This window comes from Drosophila grimshawi, unplaced genomic scaffold (assembly GCF_018153295.1).
Source record: "Drosophila grimshawi isolate 15287-2541.00 unplaced genomic scaffold, ASM1815329v1 contig_1377, whole genome shotgun sequence".
Lineage (NCBI taxonomy): Eukaryota > Metazoa > Arthropoda > Insecta > Diptera > Drosophilidae > Drosophila > Drosophila grimshawi.
The window spans coordinates 1656129-1681086 of record NW_025062900.1 but is presented as its reverse complement, the minus strand read 5'-3'; the positions used below and the strand labels follow the sequence as shown (position 1 = coordinate 1681086).

Genomic DNA, 24958 nt, shown 5'->3' with positions numbered 1-24958 from the left:
TATTCCCGTTTTGTCTATATAATTTCTATTATTTCGTTTTGTATCTATATTCATACAATTATAATTATTTATTTATCAGTTGCGTAGTTCTTCTTCCGTTATTATATTACTTTTGTTTTTTCTTTTCTTTTTTAATTTGTTAGTTTGAGTTTGGAGAAACATTTAAATATCATCAATTCATATATAACTGTCGGAGAGATTTTTAACAATTGTATTTTCATTATTTCATTTGTTCGCCTTTCTTTGAAGTTTTTTTATTTAGCTGAGAATGCGTGGAAAGCGGCGTTAAAAAGCAGTTTTCTTTTCCTTTTTTATTAAATATGCTTGCTCTTTTAGTTATCATTCAGTTAAATATATATTTCAAGTTAATTGAATTAACTTAAATATGGGCGAATGTTTAACTTAGTTATGTGCTTTTCATTTTGTTTATGTTCGTTATTTAATTATTGTTTAAATGGTAACAACATTTCAGTTCAACTTTTAAATGAATCATATCTTGTAATAATATTGAGAGGGGCCGATTTAATTTCAAATATCATAGCATAAAAAGTTGGAAACTAGTTGGATCTTCTTCTTCGATGAGAGCTCTTTTAATAATGTGTGTATGGATTGTGGTCTGAGTGTGTTTTCTTGCGAGCTGAAACCGTCTCTTTTATCCTGATCTTGGTCCTGATTGTGTGGAAAAGCATTTCAAGATTTTTGACTGACTAATTTAATACAAACAATAGAAAAAAGATTGGCTTTTTTTTGCTTTGCACAGAAATCGAGCAAATAAAGCAATTATTTTTTTATTTCGATTTTGCTTTGATTGCCTTCTTCAATTAACTAAATTGTAAAACAAAATATAAAAAAAACTGGTTAAAAGATATTAAAAATGTATGAATAAATTGCTAATTATTTATGTTTCTCATACACATTGTTGTTTTTGTTGTTGTTGTTGCTAACCAGTTGTGTTCATCATTTTGAGCTTACAAATCAATCGAACCCAAAAAGTGTACTCCAAAAATTTGAGCTTAAACTTAATTTACAGCATTTCGTTGAAGAAAAGTAATAGAAGTATATCATTTATATATATATATATATACCGTAATAATATTATAGACATAAACATAATTTCCATTAAGGCGGCGCATAACAAAATTCAAAGGCTGAGAAAGCAAAAACATATACATATCATCATCATTATCATTTATATCAGTATCAGTATTATTATTATTTTTATTTCTTTCTGAGTGAGGGATTGGCAACTATCGCTTCTGATTTTTGATTCCGATTTGAGTGTTGTGAGTGTTGTTTCTTTTTTTTTTTTTGTATTTTCGTATAAATATAAAAATTGTTAAGCTTGCAGCTTTTAGTTCTTTTGTTGCTTTTTTTAAAATTCACGACTCGCCCTATTTAATGATGCCTTAAGAGTTACAAGTAAATAAACCGACAAATGTCTTCGCTCGTGCCGCAAAAAGCCAAATGTTGTTTTTGAATCGATTTTACCCGACAATATCTCTCTCTTCTGTGTCTGTCTCTCTATATATCTGTACATATATATAAATAGTACATAACTCCAATGTCTCCTTTTCTTTCTTCTTTTAGTTAAACATAATATAGTTTTTATATTTAGATATAATGCATTTCTGTTGCTATCTCTCTCTCTCTCTGTTGATCTCTCATTTACTTCTTTTTTTTTTGCTTTTTTTCAGATACTTGCTATATAAATCTTCTCTCTAACCATTATCATAATCAATTGCTATTGTTGTTGTTGTTGGGTATATGCATACATAATTGTGGTGAAAGTATTTCGTGTGTGTAGGAGTGTGTGCCGTGTGTGTGTGTGTTTGTTGTGTGTGTGTGTATAGAAAGCGTGGCGTTGGCGTTGGCATTGGCGTTGTTTTCATCATATATGTAGAGTTATATATATATATATATATTCCTTGTCGTCATCTGCATCATACGTTGAATTTTGGGTTGCATAAAGCCAAAAGTGAAAGGCGCTCAAATTTAGCTTGGCTCAATTTATTCGATCACCTTGAGTACCTTGCCAATGGCAATGGTTTTATCTGCAAAATGGAAATACAAACGTTAGTAAATAAATAAAGTAGTAATAAGTAAAACTCACTTTCATCTCGCAGCGTAAAGCGTCCCATTTGTGGGAATAGCTTAAATTGTTCAAGGCAAATCATTCCCGAGCATTCGATGCGCATTATTGCCACCTGATCCTGTTTTACGAATCTTGGACGTGTTTTTGATTTGTCACCCGACTTCTTGTCAACCAAACAGATGAGTGCCTGAATTACGATAAGGAAATGGGTTAATCAATATTATATATATATATATAAGTATAGATAAAAAAAACAACAACAAATGTCTCTTTTTAAATTGGTTAGTTTAAGACATACGTTTTTAAAAGTGGAAATTATATATATTATACTTTTGATAGAGGACTCACCTTGACCGTCACTTCCTCGGCGGCGCAATGGATGTGCATGACGGCCGAGTAGCCCGCACAGATAATTGATTTGTGTTCTAATATAACGACCTGAGCATCAAAGATTTTGCCAGTTTTAATCGGATTGGCGGCATCACAGATCACAAAACCAGGCGACACATCCTCCTCCTCAATGCCCTGTGTGGATTAGATGAATATTATTATTATTATGTATAAGATTAGATTAATATTAAAAGAAGACTGCAATTCGATACACCGAAAAATTAATAAACTCTGAAGGATTGTTTACAAACAGTCAGTAGGATACATCTAAATTGTGTCCGATTTCCATTTCGACCAAGAATTATAAACAATTGAGAGTGCAAAAGAGCTTTGTTTTAGTGTTCAGACACACAGAATGGATATTTGTCTGCTATTTATGCTGACTAAGAATATATAGAGTTTATAGTCAGAAATATGTCAAATTCTACCAACAAACTAACTGTGGACATGCCAAAATTGTGATATTTATACTTACTAAGAGTATTTAAAATTATAAACCGAAAGATATCTTACTTAACTATCTAAATAACCAAATAATTAACTAACTTTGCAGGGGCATCAATTAATCCTAAATTTAAACACAGACTTTCAGCATAAAAACAGTTTACAGATAGACAGAAAGAGAGGTCTAAACTCTGATATTCATTCTGAAATAGAATATATACAATTTATAGATGTCCCATTTAACTAACTAATTAACTAACTCTGCAAGGGCGTTAATTAATTCTAATTTCGTAGCACTTACTTTCAGCTTGATCTTGACATTCTCGCCGGGACCCACAGAGGTCACCTCGAAGTCATCTGAGAACAGTTGATCCACAGCCACTTGTGTCTGCAAGAGATTAAACAAAAAATGAGCATAAATTATATATATATATGGCTATTCCGAGAACTTACCCTATTTGGCATGACGAGCAGATTTTGTCCCTTGCGTGCCATGCCCGACTCGACTTTGCCCATGACAACGGTGCCCATGTCCTTGTACTTGTCCACAATGGGCATGATGAAGGGTCCATCGAGATTGCGATTCAGCGAGGGCAGCTCATCGATGAAGGGTATAAAGGCCGGTCCTCTGTACCAGGTGCACAGAGATTCGGGCACTTGATCCTTAAGGCCATAGCCACTGAGGCCCGAGCAAGGCATAAAGGTAAGATCTTTGGCTGGATTGAAGCCCAGCTTCTTGAGGTATGGTAGTATCTTGTCTTTGCATTCGTTGTAACGCGTCTGATCCCAATTCACTGTCGAGTCATCCATTTTATTCACCAGCACCACCAAATGCTTGACGCCCGCCGTCTTTGCGAGCATGGCATGTTCACGCGTCTGTCCGCCACGATCGAAGCCCGTCTCGAATTCACCCTTGCGGGCTGAGATGACGAGCACTGCGAGATCCGCTTGCGCCGCACCACCAATCATATTCGGCACAAAACTCTTGTGTCCAGGCGCATCCAGAATGGTAAAATGTTTGCGATCCGTTTCGAAGAAGGCACGGCCCACTTCGACAGTTTTACCCTTGTCGCGCTCCTCTTGATTTGTGTCCAGCGCCCAGGAGAGATACCAACTCTCGCGAGATTTCTCGCGTGCCTCTCGCTCATATTTCTCCAGTGTCCGTTTGTCCACCATGCCGGTGAGCGACATAATCTGACCGCCAATTGTTGATTTGCCAGCATCTGCAATAGAATTGCAATTATTTCCACATCTATTTCGTTGTATATCATCTTCTGCTCTCCTCTCTTACCAACATGTCCGATGAAGACAACGTTCACGTGCTCCCTCTTGCTTCTGTTCTCCTCCACCTTGACGATCTTCTTTTTGGATACTTTCGGCGTTGCCTCGCCACCCTCAGTGAATTCAGCATCCTCAGCTTCTTCATCCTCGGGTGTTATAATCGCATCATCTTCCACATCCCAGCTATCAGCCGGATCGGTTTCTGTAAATATTTTTCAGTTATTTTCATTATTACTAACAATTCTCAATTAGTGTATCTATATTTTCATTTTGTGTTACTCATGCCAAATATTATAATTTGTAATTGAAATTAAAACGATTTTCTCCCTTTTCTTTTTGAAAATATTCATTTTTGTCTTTTAATGAAAAACAAAGTAATTAAATATTATTAATTATCATTTCTTTATTATTAGTTATTATCATTTATTTATTTTTTTTTTTTTAGTATATATTTTAATTTTATTTTATTACGAAATTTGTTTTAACATTTAGTATCTTTTTAAATTAATATTATCGTTCATTTGTTATTTTTTATAATTTTTAATATATTTGTTTCTTATATATTTTCCATTGTTATTAATTATTTAATTTGCATATTTTAATTTAATTTTATTCATCGAATTTATTGTAATTGCATATTTGCCATTCTCGTTTTTATGTCAACCCTGGTTTTGAGTTATCTTTGACTTATCGTCGTGCAATTGATATGATAGGGCTGCGAATGGAAGTTTTCATGAGTGTGTGGGTGCAAGAGTGAGGACAACTGTAATAATTAACATTGCTTTAACACGCTGTTTGGGCATGAGTCATTCATTCTGTGACTGCTCCCCTTTAACAGTTATTGTTGGCACTACTACGTGTAAAAAACGTGCTTTTTTAAATACACTTAATATATAAATACGTATGTCAAAATCACACTTGCCACTTAAAAGTTGCCACGGGGCACTTGTGGGAGAGAGGGAGAGGGAAATAAACACATGCGTCTTTCCAATATATAGTTTATTTGTTGTCGCTAGGCAAATCAGAGCAAGCACACACACACACATACACAAACAGGCACACAAACATACATAGTCTGGAAATGGTTTTCTTATGCGCGCGCAGCTTATAATTCCAGCCTGGCAGTAGGTCAATTTTAACAGTTACTAACTTTTCTTCGCTTGCTCTTCATTTGTGTCAATGCAACGAATTTCGCCGTTGACTTCGCCGTCGCCTTTTTGTGACATGTGGCGGCAAATTAAAATTAATGTGCAAACAAAAAACGATGAATGAATTTGCAACGTTCAAAAATTAACGCAACCAACAAAACAGAGCACGACGCGTGGCTGGCTGGCTGAGTGGAAAGCTCGCACGTTCGACTAACATTCAAAATCAAGTTGAAAGCGGTTCAAACCGCATACACACGCAGATACACACTAACACTAACAGCGACTGCCTTTTGGGCCAATATAAAACAAGAACAATTGCTGCTCATGGCGATAACAGCAACAAGCGACACAACAACAACATATGTGTGTGTGTGTTTGTTGCAGCCCTGGCACAAGTGTTGCCTGAGCCAGTGAATGGTTCCCCCTCCCAGCAAGAAGAGCTTTGGCTCGCTTGATCAAACTAGCGAATGGCAACCCGAATGCGAGTGAAAACGTAAACGTGTCAAAACACAGTGACAGAGATGCCAAAACCTGCTTTAAATAAAGTGTAATAAAAATAAGTGAATAACAAGTGCATGTTAAGATAATAATAAGCTTTAAATAAGGTGTGGAAAAAGTTAAATAAATATCAGTGACTTAAAATAATAAGCTCAAAATACAGGCAAAACATTTAACCGACTTTGCCCGCAGTTGACCACAAAATTGTAATTAAGTGTGGGAGAGAAACATAATAACGTTTAACAGAATTCGCTTGCAGTCATGTTAAGTCACAGTGAACAAGTAACGACACGCAACTACTGCGCATCACTGACACGACGGGTATTAAGCGAACGCACGCAAAATGTAAGAGGCAATAAGAACAGCTGCTGCATTAACATTCTTCACTAGGTGATAGAGGGGGAGGGATATTGCACTGCCCCCTATGTGCATGACAATAACAGCATAGCACACAACACACACACTCAGTAACATTTTGAGGTTATGTTAGACCGATAACCAAACATTTTCTGCAAATATGAATAATTTTTTTTTTTTCTAAAAGTTGTCTTTTTGCAAAGCGACACGTGTGACGTCACAAAGACGACAGCAGCAACAGCCAAATGTAAAAGTTCAATGCGCCTAACATTTGCTAAACTACCCCCACACACACATTCACAGGTTCGTGTATATACATATATGTATGTGTCTTCCCCCTATTTATATTTACCATTGTTGGCTGATATTTTGTCCGCTGCAATAATATTCTCAATGGGCACCGCTGCCGCTGTTAAGGGCGTGTTAACAGGCGAACCTAGCGCTGGCGACGTCGAATTTGATGCTGCTGCCGATGAGGGCGCTGCTGTTGCAGCTGCGACCACGACACCGGCGGCATTATTTGTAGTGGAAGCAGCGCTGCCCGTTGAATCGGGCGTTGTTGCCGGTGTTCCACTTGCAGATGGCGGCAGCGATGGAAGTCCGCTCGTATCCATTTCACTTCCAGGCGCAATTGCATTTTCCAATGACTGTTGTTGTTGCTGCTGCTGTTGTTGTGCTGTCGACTGCGGCGCAGGGACGGACGCTGCTTGCGTTGCTGCTGCTGATACGGCAACGGCCGCTGCTGCTGCGCTGCTGCTGGTGTTGTTGCTGCTGCTGCTGCTGCTGTTGTAACTAAAACTGGGCACAAATTCCACTGCATTCACATTCAATGTGGAGAATTTTGTTGTTACTTCGGTGTTTTCCTGTGCTGCCATTGCTATTACTGCTGCTGCTTTTCAATCTTCTTTAGTGGAAATTTTCACTTTTTTTCTTCGCCGCACGCACGCACACACACACACGCACTCACACAGGCGACGACGTCGACACACTTTTGCCCTCCTCTTCTTCAACTGCTTCTACTCTCGCACTCGCTCGCACTCACACACGCACAAACAAACACAAACACGCGGTTGACTGTTGTCGGCGAGGAGATTGGAGATTAGTTGGAGGAGGTGGAGAGCTGCGTAGACAGAGCAGCCTTTCAATTTGTGTGCTGTTTTTTTGTTGCTTTTTTAGTGTGTTTTCAACGTTTCGTTGCCAACTTGGACGTCGTCGTCGCTTTTCTCGTGCACTCAACTCAATGTCTGCTTTGTGTCTGTGTCTCTGTATGTTTTTTTTGTTTGTATGCGTGTGAAGAAACTTTAATCGTTTCAGTCACCTTCTCCTTTTCAGTCTTCAGTTCTTTTTCTCTTCTTCTTCAGCTCTGTGGCAGCAATGGATTCGATTTATATACAACTCTTTAGAGGCTGCCTGACAACAAACAGTTTGTTTTTGTCGTTAAATTGGCAAATTTGTTGCCAAAATTCGTATAAAATTTTACACGTTTCACCGCCACGCGTTGCAATGCCAGGGCTGGACTATATCGATAGGTTTTTTAAGCTATCGCTCTTTACAATTTATATATCAGTTTCGTTTTAAATGTAAATTACACATTTGTTTTGTTAAAAAAAATGAGAAACCAATATGTGTGTAAAGCACTTGAAAATATATTAATTTTATTATACGATCGAAAACGAAACGATATATTCGTTAAGCTGCCAACCTTGTTCAATTAATCGATGAAATATCGCAAGCACAATTTTTGTAGTATACAATCGGACTATCGCTTAGTGAAACGATATATGCAACGGACTTCCAATTTCTTTCAATTATTCGATATCGCACCTATTGCAAGAACGTAAAACACTTATAAATATATTCACTTTATTATTCAATATATCGTTTTATTACGCGATATATTTGTGGAGCTGCTAACCTCTTTGTATTAATCGATTTGGCAAGCACGTAGTTTGCACATCGATAGGATCGCATACATTCATAAAAAAAGAGCCGAGTGGAAGCCAAGTAGGCAAAGCATCGAAAAAAGTGCTAACGCAAAAAGTACATTTGCAAAAGTAATAATTGTAATTGAAACGTAAAAAGAGTGTAAAATACAATGAGCAATGCTGGCGGCGGAGGTGTGGGGGGAAATGCGCGACCACCGCCCCGAATCGATGGCATGGTTTCGCTAAAGGCAAGTAATCGCTATACACCCAAAGAGAAATCGAAAGTACAGCCAGCCAGCCAGACAAAATGGCGGCCGGCAATTGATTCCTGCTCTGTCTTGGGTTAGATAATAATGTATGTATTTCTATATACAGGTCGATAATCTCACATATCGCACGACGCCCGAGGATCTGCGCCGTGTTTTTGAGCGTTGCGGCGAAGTTGGCGATATTTATATCCCACGTGATCGTTACACACGTGAAAGTCGCGGATTCGCCTTCGTACGGTAAGTGAACCCCAATGGAAGATGAAAGCCCTTATTGCACTGGAAGTGAAGCAAATTTGCAAGTTCATCAAATTTGTGAGGTTAAATACGACACATGCGCATATTTTGAAGAAAGCGAACACGAGAATTTTCGTGTTCGATTTATATATATATAACCATTATGCCAGATTATTTGTATTCCATTGCAACTGTTGCCTACCCAAACCCAATGCTAGCCAACATACTGCGAATACTACAGTAATCAGGTTATAAATTAGCATTTTCTGCTTTAAATCGAGCGTGTTTTAAATCATTTTATTAAACACACTCTCAGCAAAGATGCCAAAAAAATTGTGTTCAATTGCAACTGTTGCCTACCCAAACCCAATGCTAGCCAACATACTGCGAATACAACAATCAGTTTTTTATTTTAAATAAGCATTTCTGCACTTCTTTGGAGCATGATTTATTTACTGTTCATGTTCCAAGCAAAGATGCTAGAAAAATACTGTTTTCAATTGCAATTGCCTAGCAACATCTTGTTAGTCAACATACAGCGAACTCAACATGGCTTTTAACATTTCCCGTTCAACTACAATTGCATAGCATAATTTCTGTTGGTCGACATACAGCGAATTCAACAAGATTTTTAACTGCGCCTCCCAGACCCCTTCACCTGTTGAGTTTAACTTGCGTTTCCAGTTCTAATAGAATAATTGTGCCTAGAAAAAAAATTAAGTGTAATTAGCTTAGAATTGCAATTTATTAAAGACATAAACTAATAATAATGAAAAAGTGAAAATTTGCTACACACTAAATTTGCCTGTCAAAATCTCTTCTAGTTAATATAAAGCGAATTCAACATGATTTTTAACAGCCTCTTCCCCTTTTTACCTGTTGAGTTTAACAGTGCCTTCAGCTCCAATTGAATAACTGTGCACATGCACTGTGGAGAAAATTAGAATTGCAGTTTATCAACAACTTAAACAAATAAATTACCAAGTTAAAAAATAATATAATAATTAAAATTAAAATAATGCAAATAATAATAAAATTAAAATAATGCAAATAATAATAAAAATAAAATAAAAATCAAAACTAATTTCTCTTCCACTTAACAGTTTCTATGACAAGCGCGACGCTGAGGACGCACTGGAAGCGATGGACGGTCGCATGTTAGACGGCAGGGAGTTGCGGGTGCAGATGGCACGCTACGGTCGTCCCTCGTCGCCGACGCGACGCAACAGCAGCAGCAGTCGTCGCGGCGCTGGCCTCGGTGCTGGAGCTGGGGGCGGGGCGGGTGGTCGACGTCGCTCGCGTTCTCGTTCGCCGATGCGTCGACGAGCGTCGCGCAGTCCGCGTCGACGTTCGTATTCGCCGCGTTCGCGCTCTCGATCGGCTGGCAGCCGTTCGCCGGTTCGCCGCAGCAAATTCTCAAGGAGTCCGGTGCGCGGCGACAGTCGCAATGGCATCGGCAGCGGCTTAGCAGCTGCCGGCGGTTCGCGCAGCCGCAGTCGTTCTTAAAATGGCGACACCGTACGCCCCTCTCCCCCAACCCCCAACCTCCTAAGCCGCTTCAGACGTTCCATATACTTTTGATGTACGATAAGGTAAGAGATTTATCGACATACATAGAGTTATCTATGCAGAGTGATCGCTTGCAAATTAGAATGGTGAACTATTTACCATTTTGAGTTGCAGATCTGTCTGGGAAAGTAAAACTAAAACTTGAACTAGTTCTCATTTTTATAGCGCTCACTGTATTGGTGAATTATAATTATTTAATTATTATAATTAAATTTAAAATTCTTTTCCACTTTCAGCCTTAATTGACTCGAGTGGACAATGCTATCCAGGGAACTCCTCAAGTGGGCTGCAGATCGATCTAAAAATCTTCTCATCATGCTGTGTACCAGAACAGCAGGTATACAAAAAAAAAAAAAAAAAAAAAAAAAAGTTTTAAACCCTACAATTACACACATATATACACACACACGTACACAGAATATTTATATAGAGTACACTATTTTAAGTTGATGAACCAACCTAAAAAAAGAACAAAACTGAGCAAAAGAAATGAAAGAACTAAACGAATTAATACAAAACTTAAACACAGAGCTTAGATTTTATATGCAGAGGAATAAGTTTTTTATTGTTCAGGTCAACTTTTTACTTTGTTTCAGTTTTCTTTTTTTTTAATGGGAAAAACAAAAAAAAAAAAAGAATATAGTAATTTCAAGGGTACATTTAGGGTTGTATGTGTAGCATTTAATTTTGGGCGCCATTTAATAATTTGTGTAGCTAACTACAAAAAATAAAACTCAAACTCAAAACAAAAATTCAAATCAAAAACAACTCTCGAGGTAAACAGTTAACAGTTACTGTTACTGTTAGAAAACAACTTGCTCCTACTTTGTGTTTTTTTGTTTTCGTTTCTATCTGTTTCATTTGATCGATAAAACATTATTAACAAGCTTTCCACCATTCCATTTTACACATTTATATATACGCAGGCCAAAGTGTGTGCGGCAGTTGCAGTTGCAGTCGTTGGTTGCTGCGCCGTCGCCGTCGCTGTTGCCGTCGCTGTTAATAATGTAAATGTTATTATATATGGCTGGCGAGAGTCGTGCGTGGGCAAGGGAGAAAGAGAGAGAAGCAGGGCGGAGAGTGCGAGAGCTAGAGCGCGGAGAGAGCAAAGAGAGAGAGAGAGAGAGCAGCGTGTGTGTTTTTTTCTGAGCGAGAGCAGACAACGAGAGCGGAGATCGTCGCGTCGCTGCTGCTGGGCTGCTGTTAATCTGCAGACTGCAAACTTCGCTGCTGATGCTGCTGCTGTTGTTGCTGTAAACTGTTGCTGTTAATCTGCAGACTCCGCAAACTTCGCTGCTGCTGTTGTTTGCTGCTTCGATCTTCCCCACACAGACACACACACACATACATACATTGTTGCTGTTGCAGCCGTTGTTGCTGCGGTGCTGCTGCCGAAGTTGGTGTCTGCTGCTCAACTTTTCGCTGTTTTGTTTGCCGTTGGCGTGTTTCTGCTGCTGCTGCTGCTGCCCTTCTCCACTTCACTTGTTCGTACTAGTTGCTGTTTGTTTTGGGGCCCACTTTTGACTTTAGTGAAAATTTGTAGCCGATGACTGAAAAAGAGAGCGAGCCCCCCTTGAAAGGACACCCTGTATACATCTGTGAGAATGCTGAATAGATCTGGGAATATAGCAGGTAAGTTTTAGCGTTGAGCTAACATACAGTTAACATTCCAGTTCTGTTACAGGGAATTTACAAATAAAGTACAAAAAAATAAAAATAAAATAAAAAGCTTGTGTTTTATTAGCTAAGAATGATCAGAGTTGGAATTTCCTGTAATTGGTGTAATTGGAGAGTGCTTGTCAAAGCCTAATAAAGCTCCGATCGCAGCTAATTCAAGCAATTTATTGAAAAGCTTTGTTTTTTGAGCGTGGGATGAATGGAAACAGCTGTATTTCTAAATGAAATAAAAATACTTGCTTTTACTAGCTACAAACGATCCTCCAGCACTTTGGAGAGCTGTCGGTGTACTTGGAGACTGCTTGTAAAAAAGCTTGAGTCGAGGCCATTTCAACCAAAGCTTATAGCAAGCTTTGAAGTTTAATGCAAAGCTCATCGTTTTTTTTTTTTTTGAGGAGGTGAATGGGAATCAGCTGGGTTTATTGACAAAACATTTCCAACACAACGTAACAACTTCCAAGTTTCAAATTTATTTTGTTTTATTGAATTTTGCTATAAATTCGTGAAAACAGTTAAGAAATAAGTAAAGAAAATGTATATGGACAAGATGGTGCGCAACGACTCCTACGAGCCGGATTTGCGCAAGGAGGGCAAATACATCTGCCCCATGCCAAAGCCCCCCTCGCCGCCAATGGGCGTAGAGAGTTGGCACGCCCACCTGGCGCCACACGAGCGTCTCTTCTACCACCAGACAATGAGTTCCGTTCGCTATAGCAAACGTTTTCGTGCCACTGCGAGTATTCCCAAGGATTCGCTGGATTTCCAGTTGCAGGCGCGTTACGATCATGGAAGGGAAACATTTCCCGAGAAAGTCGATGCAGTGTTGCAAAGGGACACTTGTGGCGCCACGCCCAGCTGGGCAGCGCCATATGGCCAGTCGGAGGTGGGCTCCAACGCCAGGATGAATTTGTTCCGAGTGCTGAGGAATACGCAAGTTGTACGGGTTAAAATGCAGGATTCACTGGGGCATCCTTTGATCATTGGTGAGTTGATAGCTGAGTTGAGTTGGGTTAATTTTCGGTGAGGAGACTTAGCTCTGTAACGGATAGATTCAAATAACTTTGTAGTGTTGATCAAGTTATCGAGTTGAGTAGAGTCAAGCAGAACTTGAACTGGAACTGTAACTTGATATTGTAGGCGATTTAGGTTACTCTCCTGACTCATTTGTTAAAGAGTATTTAGTTTTAGCCTTAAAACTCATTTTTACATGGTATTTAATCAGTTTTCTTTACGCATAAGCTCAATTTGAATTTACATGAGCTCCATGGGATAATCGCACAGAGCGACATCTACCGACACGTATAGGCATTTTTCAAAGTTATGGAACACTGCTCCCATATAGGGAACATCAATATCGAACTCCTTTCGCTGATATTTTACTGTATTTAATAATAATACAATTAAATATAGAATATGCATTATTCCAAAAAACCAAGCAAAATTAAAATATACAATTTTTTAGATGAATAGCTTGCATTTATGGTATGAATGAGCGTTTTGATGCAGGGTATTTAGTTAGCCTGTTACTCCCCTTCAATCTCTCAGCTCTTCGTTAGTAATCTAAAATCTCTCGCCTCTCCTCAACAGGCGGTTGCAAAGAGAAGATTCATCCATCTCGGGTCAAGCTGATCTGCAGCGGAGTCCACACGCAGCTGGTGAACAATGGCTTCTCTCGCCAGACATCCGATGGCAACTTCTTCCGCTACTGAATCAGTACTTTTGCTGCACCCCACTTGCCACTGCCCCGCTTCACACACGGAATGATAAGCTGAGCTATTTTTTGTGGTGTCAAATTGTGTTTTTACAGCATCATCGTCAACATCATTTGGACAAATGGCAAATACAAATTGAGAGAGCAACAAGAAAATCAATAAAATAAATGCTGGTCACGCAGTCGGCGCCAGTTTGGCTTGCTTGGCGGGCAGCTGCTCCTCCAACTCCAGCTGGTGATCCTCCTCGTCCTCGTTCAGTTGTCGTGCTTGGAGTTCATCTACATCATCCTCATGTGCCGCCGGCTGCTGTGCCGCTTTATGACGTTGTTGCTTTTTGTTTTGATTACGATAACTTTTGGGCAGTTTATTTTCACCAATCCTGCAAAGGGAAACATAATCTTAATAATCTCTTTGTATATAATATACACATCTGGACAGTAAAATAGGTGTGACGACAATAAATTGTTGGCTTTTTTAATGTATTTAATGAAGAATTCTTTATATTTTGGTGACGAGCAATAAAAATGTCTAATTTTAATCATTCCATAGAATGTTCTGCCATTTTCTTTCAGAATTTTATTCTATTCTATTTTGCATATTGTCTTCACACCAATTTTATTGTCCAGTTGTGTATATATATAGTGCAGTACTTACATAATTGTGGCTCTCGTGCCTGGACCCCAATGTGGCGCCGGGTTTTGCTGGAAGCGTGACAAGACCTGCCTCCGACTGCTCGGATTCGCCTCCCCGTGCAGCTCATCAAACTCATAATCCCTGGAGCAAGGTTGCGAAAGTATCGCCTGCAGGGGCGTGCCTGGTATAAGACGATTCTCACGCACCGGATGCCGCTTGCTCCAGCAACGCAACAGATCCCAGAGCACAGCAGGTGGCGCATCTGTTTTCAGCGAGTTCTTGTTGGCGTGCGAGTAGGAGACACGATAGCCAGCGTGGAGCAGAGCCGAACGCATCTTCAGCATGGGCACGATTTCCAGCTTGAGCACACAACACAACTTGTCCGGGGTGTAGTAGAGCGGGACATCGGGCAACTCCTCCTGGACCATGGAGAGCACACCGACAATGCGACGCTGAGTGCCGAGCGCATTGAGTGGCGACGTCGACGATTGCACCGCTTCCAGCAGCTGCTGAACGAAGCTCGTCTGGTGGATGGGCGCCGACCAGATGGGTCCGCCCAGATGATGACGATGCGAGCAGTGCTCACAGCGACTGTTCACAGCGGGTCCAGTGGGCAAGCCGAACTTGAGCAAGTGCGGCTGCTCGGCGGACTTGCTGCGCACTGTGCCCAGTGGCTGTAAAGTGAACGTTTCACAGCCGGTGCACTGATATAACCACGACTGCTTGCTCATGCTCAGCTTGCACTGAGCCTGACCCGAGTAGACCCGTAGGAAGATGCGCACATAGAAATCTGCCGAGATGCTGAGCAGTGGTTCGATGTATTTGCCATGACGATTCGCATGCGTTGCGATGCAGTTCAGCAGAATGCGTAGCGCCATCTCATGACAGCACTTCATCCTCAGCGGCACTGAGCCATATTTAACGTAACAGGATTCGGGTGCATTCCCAGCGAGCACAGCCATATCGGTGGCTGTGACGAGCAGCAGGCCACCATCGGTTAGGCATTGCAGTGCGCCGTCAAGGAAACGATTGGGGCAACCGTACGGATCCAGATCGACGACATCGAAACGCTTTTGTGGCGCAGTCGAGAGATACATCAGTGTCCTGCAAAGGATAACAAGTTGAGAACATTTTGGTGGCATGTTGCAGGAGTTAAAGGATTGTGTGTAAAATATGCTTTGTTATTAAGAAGTTAAATAGTCTGCAATATGAACGGATAAAAAGTACATACCGCAGGCCGAACAAACTGTTTCGCATGTCAGGACAATGATATACCCCTTTTTAGATTTTAGAAACTAGATTCCTTGCTAGGAATTCATAAAATTCGAATGCTTACATGGCATCCGCATGACTGCTCTCTATCAGATGCGCCACCTTATTGTGTTCCATATTCGTGTTGATGGATTCCACGGCCTGTCTCGATAAGTCATTGGCTATGATTTGACGCACGCCAGCTATTTCCTGGGCATAGCGAATGCTTCTCAGTCCAGTGGCTGCCAGTGCCTCGAGAATCCGCAAGCCATCCTCGTACTGTGTGCCGGCCACATAGCTGGGAATGGGTGGAGGAGTAGACAGTGGTGTTTCCGCATTTTGTTGCTTCTGCTGTCGCTGCAGTTGCTTCAGCGCCTTCTCAGCGCGCTCTTTGACCAATTGCTGGAAATAAACATTGATCACAGCGATGCTCAAATCGCGATTGAATTCCTGCACGGGATTGTAGAACACATTGCCACCGGATATAATTTGTGCATTGCGTTCTGTGATGATGTTTGCATTGGGATTGGCAACAATTGGCGTCTCCGGCGCCGTTTCCCGCTGAACCTCATCCACTTCCATTTTTTGTGCACGTGTTGGATTTTTGTTTTCGCTTTGCGGCAGATAACATCGATCAGCTGTGCGCTGATAACCGATAACTTTGCCGATATGTGTTATTAACAGCGCGTACTCAGAACTCAGCCTAACATTCTTGTGCTGAGAGTGAATGATAACATTTGGTGGCCAATCGACGGCTGAGACTGTTAATAATTTAGGCAGTTGGCAACGCAGCGCGCTCAGCTGCAACTCGATATTTATATTGAAAATTAGCAATACTTAAAACAATAACTATTTAAAATACATTTTAACAGTACTTAAAATAATATGAAATACACTTTGATTCACGCAACTTAGTAAGGAAAAGTTTTTTGTGCAGACTCTGATCGATAACGATAGTGAGTCGATAATTGTGAATGTTAAGAATCTAGGCAGTTGGCAGCTCATCACGCTCAGCTGTTCTGTTGTTGTCGTAACAGGCCGCTGTTTTGGCTGCCTTTTTTAATATTGCATTTCAACTATTTATATAGAAAATGAACAAAGTAACGTGTGCTTTTATTAGCGTACTGCGCCACACCAACAAATCCTACAGTTCCGCAGCGCTGTTGGGTCGCCAGCTCTCCTACAAGAGCGATTTATCACTGGAGAAGATCTATCCAAATGCACGCTTGCAACTTTATACGCCGCCGCCGCCCGCAGTGAGTATTACATGAATTAATATTTAATGGAAATCTTGACTTAAAGTAAGTTCTAACAGGCGAGCAGCGATGGCAAATTCAATGGCTATATACCTATGGACAAGTTGGATATCACTTATAGTCGCAGCTCGGGTCCGGGTGGTCAGCACGTGAACACAGTGAACACCAAAGTTGATGTACGCTTTAAGCTGGCCGAGGCACAGTGGATACCGGAGAAGACGCGCCAAAAGTTGCTCCAGGTGCTGGCCAACAAGCTGAACAAGGAGGGCTATTTTTTCATTAAGAGCGATTTGACGCGCTCCCAGCAATTAAATCTGGCGGATGCATTGGAAAAGTTGCGCACGTTAATACGCGCCCAGGAAGTGGAGCCAGTGGGTCCCAGCGAGCAGACGCTGGAAAAGCTGCGTCGTCGTCACGAGCAGGCAGCCAGGCAGCGACTGCAACTGAAACGCGAACGCGGCCAGATTAAAGCGGATAGACAAACACCCAGCGGCGTAGATTTTTAATTTCTAATTTTGCAAAAAAAAAAAAAACAATATTAAACACTGTTTACAACAAAGATGAGGTCGTAGCTTAGTGATCTATAGACTATAAGTGGAGCACATCATCCGCAGCCGGGGTGACTGTAAAGCGTGGCACGGGCATTGTAATGATGGCCTCCGGCAAATGCAGCTGCTGGCGACTCTGATGCGAGGGCATGCTGGCAAAGCGAGGACGCTGAATGGAAGAGAAGGGCAACAATTGAGAAGAGTAATCATTGTGCTACCCGGGATTGCTTACCCCTTTCTGTAGGTCCACGCTGCGTATCGTATGCCTGCGCTCAGCGAGACGCTGCTCCTGCACAGGCTTAGCCAGCGATTGCGAGTACAACTGCTCCAGTCGATGGATGGTGGCGACGCCACACGTTGCCGGCAGCTGTGTGGAGAAACTGTGCCTTATGCTGCGCGGCGACCAAGTGTGCTGATAGCCAGCCTCATCCAGGTGACGCAGAAACTGTCCATTATCCTCGTTAGCCAGATTGGCCAGCAGCTCATCAATAATCGCTGCATCCCCACGAGACACTTTAATGTCATGCTTCCAAAACTCTCGATTGCTGCGTCCAATCACAGGCGCAATTTGTTTGATCTTCAGCACGAGGATGCCCATCAAATAGATGCAGAGCACATTGCACAGGGTCAAACACATGCTGATGCTGCCCAGGATGGCCAGTTCTGTGCCCTGATTTTGGGAATACTTGCTCGACTTGATGACATCCCTGTACAAGGAATCATCGTTCTCAAAGAGCTTATAGATGCAAGCCAGTGCCCAGAGCAGACCCGAGTTCACAGCTGGCGGGAGAAGGGATGCTGAAATAGCCACGCCCACCAGCGAACCAATATTCCCACCCAATATGCCAATGGCTGCCCCGGCACCCGATGGTATCGCCGTAAAGAAACCGACGACGAGCGAGTGGAGATCACAGCGGGAGAGCATCTCCTCGGTGAGTCCCTCACCAATGCCATATTTCGCATCCGTGGTGCACACAACTAATCCAAAGACAAAGCCCACCAGTGTGGCCATCAGTATGCCAACTAGCTCATTTCGCATCCCGAGTTGTCTGAGCGAACGCTCCTCGATCACCGTGCCAAAGATCGCTGCAATGATTGGTCCCATCAGCGGCGATATCAACATGCTTGAGGCCAGAAATATTGTGCTGTTCTCCACCAGGCCAAAAGATGCCAATATCCTGCAAGGATAGATACAAGGTTTAGTAAGGTTTAGGAATTGAGTTGATATATTTACATATATACTTAAAGATAGGTGTAGGATAGATACAAGTATAGATATATAACTCAGAGTGCGCATAAAGGGGAAATCAGATTTTCATCTGCTTGGCTAACTTTTAAATTTAGATTGGTTTTAAAATTTTTACTTTTTATACAAATTGTATGCAGATCTAAAGAAAATAATATGTGAATTGCTAGCATTGAATATATTCTATATATTTGATATATATTGCTTATATATTATATTATATTAAATTATTATATATATTATTAGATATATATTGCTTACGCTGCCGAGATGAGGAGTACGCAGAAGTCAAAGGTTATCGCCGCATCCTGTCGCACATCTCTCACAACTTGTGCCACATTCAAACGCGATCTAACCGAATTCATAAACCGATTCCAGGCGCCCTGTTTCTGGGCATTCTGATTGCTATGCCCGCTGGAAATAAACCGTTGGAAATATAAGTGGAATATATGTTAAATCCACTGGTACTCACTCCGCTTGAGGTATGCCCTGGGGCTGATTATCAATTTGTTGTGGATTCATTTTATACGATTTGGAGGCAATGCAATTCATGACACACACCGAGGAACCTTCGCGATCTCCAATGCCCCATTGCTGGAGCGCCTCGTAGAGATTCTCGTATAGCTCATCGAACTCGAGTGTGAAACTGATCTGGAATGTGTTGCCTTCCCGACTGCGCAGCCAGAGAGCATTGGAAATGTGAAATTTACGCAAGATCTGCTGCAGCACATGCTCCATCGCCGTATCCAGCGGCAGTTCTGTCAACTCCGCCGACTCAACAACATCTGACAGCTGGCGACGCTTGTAACTGCCGACGTTGCTGGCGCTGCTTCTGCTACTGTTCTTATCCAGCTGCGGTGAGTCAAACACCTGATGGGGTTTCTGCAAACTTTGCGCATCGCCTGCCGACAATGATGAGCTTCTAACAGTGGTTGTTGTTGTTGCTGTTACTGTTGTAGTCGCATCTTCGTTAAACTGTTGCATGTAGGCTTCCTTCAGGCGCTGCTCTTCTAGCGCGGTTGGAATTGTAATCGTGAACAGCACAGCGGAAGCGTGTAACATGTTTGTTTTTAATCTAATTGCTTATTGTGATAGGTATGAATAAATACACATAACACACACACGTATATTACATGAAATCCAACATACATATATACATATAAAATAAATAATCTATACACGGCACGAGATGTCTGCTGGCTGCAATGATCTGCTTTACACTGGGAAGCTCAAACGCATTGCGAGCCTTATTGTTGTTGCTGTAGTCGCATTTACCTGATAACGGTTTCTACTCAACCTCTGTTGAGTGCAGTGCGTGATCAGCTGCTAACATTAAGCGCTCTGTTAACGCATGACCGTTCTTAGGCGGGCTGGCAACGCTGGCTATGCTATTCAATTTGCAATTTAAAAACATAACAGCGAATTTAAGCATTTAATTTACTTTTCAATTTATATGACACTTTAAATAACAAATTAATCGAGATGTGTTTTATTTACAAATACTCTTACCACAATATATACACAATACAATACAAATGCACCACTTAAGCCTCTAAACTGACATTCATCAATTCCTCGGTTAATTCAGCTTGGCTTTTCTTTGTCGATCTGCTCAAACCCAAGGCATTTGTATTCTGTTCGAGTGCAGGCGGTGGCAATTTCAGAAAATCAACCTTGATCGTTGTTGGAGTTGGAGTTGTTGTTGTCGTAGTTGTTGTTGTTGCGGCCATTTTGTAGAGCAATTGCAGCTGCTGCACTGCATCCGTTGGCATCTGTTTCTGCACAGGCAACGCCAATTTCGCTCTCTGTTTGCTACTCAGCTTCGTTTTAGGTTTCGCCTCCAGCGGTTTCATTCCATTCGACCAGCTTTCCAGCCAGCTGGCCGCATTGCGTTCGGTGCTGGTCAACAGTGACTGCTGCTGCTGCAGCTGCTGCTGGCGTCGCAGCTGAGCACGCTGATCAATTGCGCTCACCTGCCGCTTATTGAAGGATTGATCTTCCTTGTTGGGATCACCCAACGGTTGAGTGTCCTTCTGGGGTCCCAGCTCGAGCAGCACCTGAAAATCAGCATGATCGCCCAGTCGAAAACCGAAACCAAGTCGCGAATCGGTACCTGTTTTGGATATATATTTATTTATACTATTTAGCTGTGGATATTTTATTTTATATATGTATTATTTCATTTTATATATTTAATTTAACATATTTCATTTTATATTTTTTTTGTTACTTACCCTTCTTGATGGGCGGTATATTGGAATAGACCAGCGACAGGAATGACGTCAGCTGCTCGGGCACAATTAATCCATTCACATTTTGAGCTGCACATAAAAAATAATTTGAGTTTTCAGTTTTATCTGCAGTTCAAACACTGAGCAAAGATTTTGACTTTCTGAGCGTCGCTTTTGGGTTATGCAACAAGCACTTTTATGGGCCGACTTTTAGTTTGGCTTGCTCTGTTGACGGTTTTTTCTCGTGTTTTTGCTGTTTGTTATACAACAATTAATGTCGGCATATATATAAGTGTTTATGTAAAGAATGCTATTGTCGAGAGTACACGACCTGGAGATACCCTTGAAGACAGCTTTTAAGTAAATAGTTGTTTTACTGATTTTTGTCTTATGTTTTGCTTAAATAGATCTGTGTATTTTATTCTTACTTAATGAAATCTTTACAGGCTATCAATAATATGTCAGGCTACTTTATATATCAAATGGTAGGCTATATCTTGATAATTGTGCCTTTTATTGCTATCGTTAATCGATTTATATCGATATTCGCGTAACGGGCGTGGTTATCAATAAAATGAAATAAACTCAACTGTTTAAGATATATGAGAACTTATAAACCAAATTTTAAGTTTCTGGGTCTTATAGTAATTTAGATCGGCTTGATCATAAAGACAGTCAAAAGGAACTGGAAATCGACTCGACTTTTGATCTATATCGGCTCGTAATTGCTTCCTTGTGTATTTTATATAATTTGCCAGAACTCTTTATACCCATATTATTATTATAAGATTATAACAAAGGAAACTTCAAATTACTGGACATATTCTCAATGTCAGTTAAGTGTAGATCTTAAAGCACTCTGAGTACATGTTATTAAAGATAATCCTTACACTCAGAAAAAGAGTTGTGCAAATGAGAAAGTTGTACACATATGGAAAAACACACTGAAAATTAGATATATTGAGAAAATATACATTCTGAATAAGGTTTATAATTATTGCTCAGAAGGGCTAATTCTTCTTTTTTTTACGCCAAAAGTATTTATTATTAGTAAATTATTTTAAGATTCAAGTCGTAGTTTTTCCGAGTGTAGATAACTCATTAGGTAGTTTTTATAATTCGATGACTTTAGCAACTTGAGCATAATAAAACTTGCTTATATAGCAAATTCAGGGTTATCCATTGTGTGGTTAATAACTTTTAGCTCAAGAGAACTGACCTAGCTTAACTTTTGATCTACGTGTTGAGCCTCAAGAAAAAAGAACAGAAGATAATTAGTGAAGAGCACTTTAAAGCTGTTGAGAATGCTTAAAGTGCTCTTTTTCAATTATCTTCTGTTTTTTAAACAAAGTAAATGTAAACTTTAAGCAGAGATCAAAACTTGTTAATAGAGATAATCAAATCAACTAGCCACAACAAACGCAAGAGAGAGAGAGAGAGAGAGAGACGCAGAGACGACCTTGACACAAAGACCGGCAATAATTTCGAAAACGCGCTTTTAGCCAGTTTTGAGTTTTGGTCTAAGCTGGCTCTGTGATCAAAGTTTAGAGTCTAGTCTTAAAAAGAAAACCGGTTGTTAGCGTTTTACTTACGTTGAAGCAGGCCAAGAAGCAGCGCCAGCCACAGGCCAACAAATAGCGTTTCTTGTTGTCTTTTTGGCCAAAACATGATCAGCGGCACAGCATTTAGCGAATGTTAACAAACTAACAAAATAAAAATAAAGGATTATGAAACAGCTGTTGTTGTTGTTGTAGAAGAAGAATTTGGACTCAGTCTGGCAACGCTCTGCATGTATGTGTGCGTCAGCTGAGCAAAGTATTTCAAAAATGCGATATGCAAACACTCACACACACACACACATACACAAACGCACACACAAAAAAGCGTCAACAACAACAAAATGAATGAAAACAAAATAAAAAAACGGAACGGCAAAAAAATCTGTTTGGAAATCACTCTCACTTTTTGTTCAATGCGCTTTTTGTTGTTGTTTTTATTTGTTGATTTTTTTTGTTAGGGTTTTTGCCTGAGCTCAATGTCTTCTGTTTATATTTTAACTGTTTTTGTTATTTTTTTTAAACTATTTTATGTGGCCTTGTCTTTTGGAATTTTTGTCACTACAATTTTTAATTGTCATATCATTAATGTGTATATATTTCTGTTGTAAATTTTAATACTTTTACTTTAGTAAATTTTATTTGTTAATTAAATTAACACTTTGCTAATAAGCGGCGTAAGCAAAATATTTGTTAAAAACGAAAGCGACGCCAAGTTTCGACTTCAAAATACGCACAAAAGCTTAATATAATTTCGGATTCAATTTCAATTTAGATTTGGCTCCAAAAATAGCAAAGTTTACACCAGCCACATACAAATGGCTTAGTTACGCACACACACATACACACACTTGTATATATATATTTATTAACCGTTACGTTTCGTACATTTTGGCTTTAGTGTTTTTTGATTTGGAATTTCTTAATCAATGTTGTTTTACTGCGCACATTTTGCCGTTAAACAACCATTCCCAGTTCGCGTCTGCGCGGCGACTGAAATGGAGAGTGAAAAAATAAACCGAGTGCATGCAACACGCGCAGGCAGCGTCGCTGCGACTTCGTCTCAGCCACAGCTCTGGTTTTGGGTGGAGCGCGCACTCATTGAACATCACGTAACAGCATTGTTGTTGTTGTTATTGTTCTTCGCGCATGCTTCGTTCGTGTAACAGCCTCGCGCATGCGTCACTGCTGCTGTTGTTGTTGTTGTCTTGCAGGCTTCGGCATCGTCTTAGTTTTCGCCTTAGCTTTCAGTTTCGGTTTCGGTTTCAATTTCGTGCTCTCATTTATAGGCCGGCTCTTGATCCATTAACGTCAGCGCTGCTCAAATTGGCGCACTCGGCTTAAAATGCGCAGCTTCTGCGCTGCTTTGATCTGCTTCTGCCTTTCGCTGTTTTTGCTTTGCTCTGCTTCTGCTCTGCTTATGCTGGGGCGTAGCTTGACAGGTGGCTGTGACTTTTTTGCCACTTCTGTGCAATTATCTACATATATGTCTATTTTTATATGTATGTGTGTATTTCTTGAAAGTTTGACAGGCTGCTTAGCCCTGTCCTGTGCTGTATTTGGGCCTGTTGTTTTAACTAATTGAATGACTTTACATGTTTATCTTACGAGAAACTTTAGTTAATTGGTTAGTATGAATCACTCAGCTTGACATTGATGGGCTAAAAAAATAAAAAAATAATAATAATTTACGGATGGAAGTTTTGCAATGACAATTTACAATGACAGATGTGAATAATCGTCAGACACATACATTCATATATTTCATAACATACATACATACATACATATATAACATAACATCAAATAACTTACATGCATGCATAACATAACGTATCATAACATAACATAACAAAGCTCTTTAAAAACCTATCAATAAATCTCAAAGGAAAAAGAACAATGTTAATGTGCAAAAGTGGCGTTATTTTATCAAGCAGCTTTCCAGTTAGCAGCAATTGCAAAAAGTGTATACAGAGTGACCTATTTAAATAATGAGCAGTGAACATAAATTTATTTATTTATTATTTACAAGCCTACATTTCAAAGATAGCTATTATTTAGTTTTCAAATAGAATTGTTTTTTTTTTTTGTGTGCCTTTTCAAGTTCATTGAACGACCTAATTGCATATATAATCATACACTAGCCTCTTGTTAGACTGTAGAGTGAAACCTGTCAGCAAGCAACGCACTGAAGCTCAAAACACTGTTAACATTTGCATAAGCAAAATGACAGATAAATAACAGACTGCCAGTGAAAACCCTTTACGCCCACCTGCATATTTTTTCAGTTAGTTGAGCTATTGCTGACATTTGTGTGTAAAACGATTTTGTTTAATTACCCAAGACAGTCTTATGCAATAAACACATACACACATATGCATAAAAACTATTTATGTTAGAAAATAGCTGTGTCTATTGGACCATAGCAATTGGTTAAAGCTGAAGTGCATACACTCAGCAAAAAAGTCGACCTCATTTTACGTTAGTCTCTCAATTGTTGAGAAAGTAAATTTCTAAAATTTATGAGTGTACCTTTATGAAGAGTAAAAGTAAAGGAATTCTGATATTAGGTTTTCTATTACTTTTAGGGCAAGGCTTTCTAAATTTTAGAAACTTTTTGCGAATATTTAGAAGTGATTGA

General features: G+C 40.2%; 7 protein-coding genes across 8 annotated transcripts; 3 read left to right on the top strand and 4 right to left on the bottom strand.

Annotated features, from left to right (window-relative positions):
- Nucleotides 1-1603: 1603 nt before the first annotated feature.
- LOC6562336 (eukaryotic peptide chain release factor GTP-binding subunit ERF3A) lies at nucleotides 1604-7739 on the bottom strand. 2 transcript variants are annotated; one of them, XM_032736574.2, is made up of 7 exons: nucleotides 6563-7739; nucleotides 4218-4409; nucleotides 3380-4149; nucleotides 3228-3314; nucleotides 2441-2617; nucleotides 2111-2279; nucleotides 1604-2051 (listed from the first exon to the last, which is right to left on the bottom strand). In XM_032736574.2, exons 1-7 carry the CDS (start codon nucleotides 7083-7085, stop codon nucleotides 2008-2010), a joined length of 1962 nt encoding a protein of 653 aa, XP_032592465.1. In that variant the 5' UTR covers nucleotides 7086-7739; the 3' UTR covers nucleotides 1604-2007. The 2 variants fall into 2 exon arrangements, with proteins under 2 accessions (XP_032592465.1, XP_032592466.1); XM_032736575.2 differs by lacking the exon at nucleotides 6563-7739 and adding an exon at nucleotides 5358-5568 and having other exon boundaries at nucleotides 1642-2051.
- Nucleotides 7740-8152: 413 nt separating this feature from the next.
- LOC6562337 (serine/arginine-rich splicing factor 2) lies at nucleotides 8153-11312 on the top strand. Its single transcript, XM_001989312.3, has 5 exons — nucleotides 8153-8383; nucleotides 8511-8641; nucleotides 9742-10230; nucleotides 10444-10544; nucleotides 11134-11312. The coding sequence occupies exons 1-3, from the start codon at nucleotides 8306-8308 to the stop codon at nucleotides 10142-10144; spliced, it is 612 nt and encodes a 203-aa protein (XP_001989348.1). The 5' UTR covers nucleotides 8153-8305; the 3' UTR covers nucleotides 10145-10230; nucleotides 10444-10544; nucleotides 11134-11312.
- Nucleotides 11313-12348: 1036 nt separating this feature from the next.
- On the top strand, nucleotides 12349-14078 carry LOC6562338. Its single transcript, XM_001989313.2, has 2 exons — nucleotides 12349-12867; nucleotides 13472-14078. Exons 1-2 carry the CDS (start codon nucleotides 12417-12419, stop codon nucleotides 13591-13593), a joined length of 573 nt encoding a protein of 190 aa, XP_001989349.1. The 5' UTR covers nucleotides 12349-12416; the 3' UTR covers nucleotides 13594-14078.
- LOC6562339 (probable tRNA (guanine(26)-N(2))-dimethyltransferase) lies at nucleotides 13745-16118 on the bottom strand. Its single transcript, XM_001989314.3, has 3 exons — nucleotides 15566-16118; nucleotides 14251-15333; nucleotides 13745-13975 (listed from the first exon to the last, which is right to left on the bottom strand). Exons 1-3 carry the CDS (start codon nucleotides 16060-16062, stop codon nucleotides 13771-13773), a joined length of 1785 nt encoding a protein of 594 aa, XP_001989350.1. The 5' UTR covers nucleotides 16063-16118; the 3' UTR covers nucleotides 13745-13770.
- Nucleotides 16119-16489: 371 nt separating this feature from the next.
- On the top strand, nucleotides 16490-17293 carry LOC6562340 (peptidyl-tRNA hydrolase ICT1, mitochondrial). The gene is made up of 2 exons (XM_001989315.3): nucleotides 16490-16736; nucleotides 16796-17293. Exons 1-2 carry the CDS (start codon nucleotides 16572-16574, stop codon nucleotides 17240-17242), a joined length of 612 nt encoding a protein of 203 aa, XP_001989351.1. The 5' UTR covers nucleotides 16490-16571; the 3' UTR covers nucleotides 17243-17293.
- Nucleotides 17202-19661, bottom strand: LOC6562630. Its single transcript, XM_001989316.3, has 4 exons — nucleotides 19003-19661; nucleotides 18792-18944; nucleotides 17517-18462; nucleotides 17202-17453 (listed from the first exon to the last, which is right to left on the bottom strand). Exons 1-4 carry the CDS (start codon nucleotides 19590-19592, stop codon nucleotides 17325-17327), a joined length of 1818 nt encoding a protein of 605 aa, XP_001989352.1. The 5' UTR covers nucleotides 19593-19661; the 3' UTR covers nucleotides 17202-17324.
- Nucleotides 19662-20022: 361 nt separating this feature from the next.
- LOC6562631 lies at nucleotides 20023-23646 on the bottom strand. Its single transcript, XM_001989317.2, has 4 exons — nucleotides 23206-23646; nucleotides 22354-22464; nucleotides 20765-20851; nucleotides 20023-20643 (listed from the first exon to the last, which is right to left on the bottom strand). Exons 2-4 carry the CDS (start codon nucleotides 22427-22429, stop codon nucleotides 20075-20077), a joined length of 732 nt encoding a protein of 243 aa, XP_001989353.1. The 5' UTR covers nucleotides 22430-22464; nucleotides 23206-23646; the 3' UTR covers nucleotides 20023-20074.
- Between the last annotated feature and the right edge of the window lie 1312 nt (nucleotides 23647-24958).

Excerpts from the sequence above, each read along its gene's own strand:
- LOC6562336 (XM_032736574.2), bottom strand. The coding sequence starts at position 7,085 with ATGGCAGCACAGGAAAACACCGAAGTAACAACAAAATTCTCCACATTG. Across the intron at positions 3,315-3,379 it reads TGCTCGTCATGCCAAATAGG|ACACAAGTGGCTGTGGATCA; the intron begins GTAAGTTCTCGG and ends AATCTCTTGCAG. Across the intron at positions 2,280-2,440 it reads CCGAGGAAGTGACGGTCAAG|GCACTCATCTGTTTGGTTGA; the intron begins GTGAGTCCTCTA and ends ATCGTAATTCAG.
- LOC6562337 (XM_001989312.3), top strand. The coding sequence starts at position 8,306 with ATGAGCAATGCTGGCGGCGGAGGTGTGGGGGGAAATGCGCGACCACCG. Across the intron at positions 8,384-8,510 it reads ATGGCATGGTTTCGCTAAAG|GTCGATAATCTCACATATCG; the intron begins GCAAGTAATCGC and ends TTCTATATACAG. Across the intron at positions 8,642-9,741 it reads CGCGGATTCGCCTTCGTACG|TTTCTATGACAAGCGCGACG; the intron begins GTAAGTGAACCC and ends TCCACTTAACAG.
- LOC6562338 (XM_001989313.2), top strand. The coding sequence starts at position 12,417 with ATGTATATGGACAAGATGGTGCGCAACGACTCCTACGAGCCGGATTTG. Across the intron at positions 12,868-13,471 it reads GGGGCATCCTTTGATCATTG|GCGGTTGCAAAGAGAAGATT; the intron begins GTGAGTTGATAG and ends TCTCCTCAACAG.
- LOC6562339 (XM_001989314.3), bottom strand. The coding sequence starts at position 16,062 with ATGGAAGTGGATGAGGTTCAGCGGGAAACGGCGCCGGAGACGCCAATT. Across the intron at positions 15,334-15,565 it reads AGCAGTCATGCGGATGCCAT|GACACTGATGTATCTCTCGA; the intron begins GTAAGCATTCGA and ends TATCCTTTGCAG. Across the intron at positions 13,976-14,250 it reads GGCACGAGAGCCACAATTAT|GATTGGTGAAAATAAACTGC; the intron begins GTAAGTACTGCA and ends TTCCCTTTGCAG.
- LOC6562340 (XM_001989315.3), top strand. The coding sequence starts at position 16,572 with ATGAACAAAGTAACGTGTGCTTTTATTAGCGTACTGCGCCACACCAAC. Across the intron at positions 16,737-16,795 it reads ATACGCCGCCGCCGCCCGCA|GCGAGCAGCGATGGCAAATT; the intron begins GTGAGTATTACA and ends AAGTTCTAACAG.
- LOC6562630 (XM_001989316.3), bottom strand. The coding sequence starts at position 19,592 with ATGTTACACGCTTCCGCTGTGCTGTTCACGATTACAATTCCAACCGCG. Across the intron at positions 18,463-18,791 it reads GTACTCCTCATCTCGGCAGC|GATATTGGCATCTTTTGGCC; the intron begins GTAAGCAATATA and ends CTATCCTTGCAG. Across the intron at positions 17,454-17,516 it reads GCGTGGACCTACAGAAAGGG|CGTCCTCGCTTTGCCAGCAT; the intron begins GTAAGCAATCCC and ends TCTTCCATTCAG.
- LOC6562631 (XM_001989317.2), bottom strand. The coding sequence starts at position 22,429 with ATGTTTTGGCCAAAAAGACAACAAGAAACGCTATTTGTTGGCCTGTGG. Across the intron at positions 20,852-22,353 it reads GCTTCTTGGCCTGCTTCAAC|CTCAAAATGTGAATGGATTA; the intron begins GTAAGTAAAACG and ends TTTTATGTGCAG. Across the intron at positions 20,644-20,764 it reads TATACCGCCCATCAAGAAGG|GTACCGATTCGCGACTTGGT; the intron begins GTAAGTAACAAA and ends TATCCAAAACAG.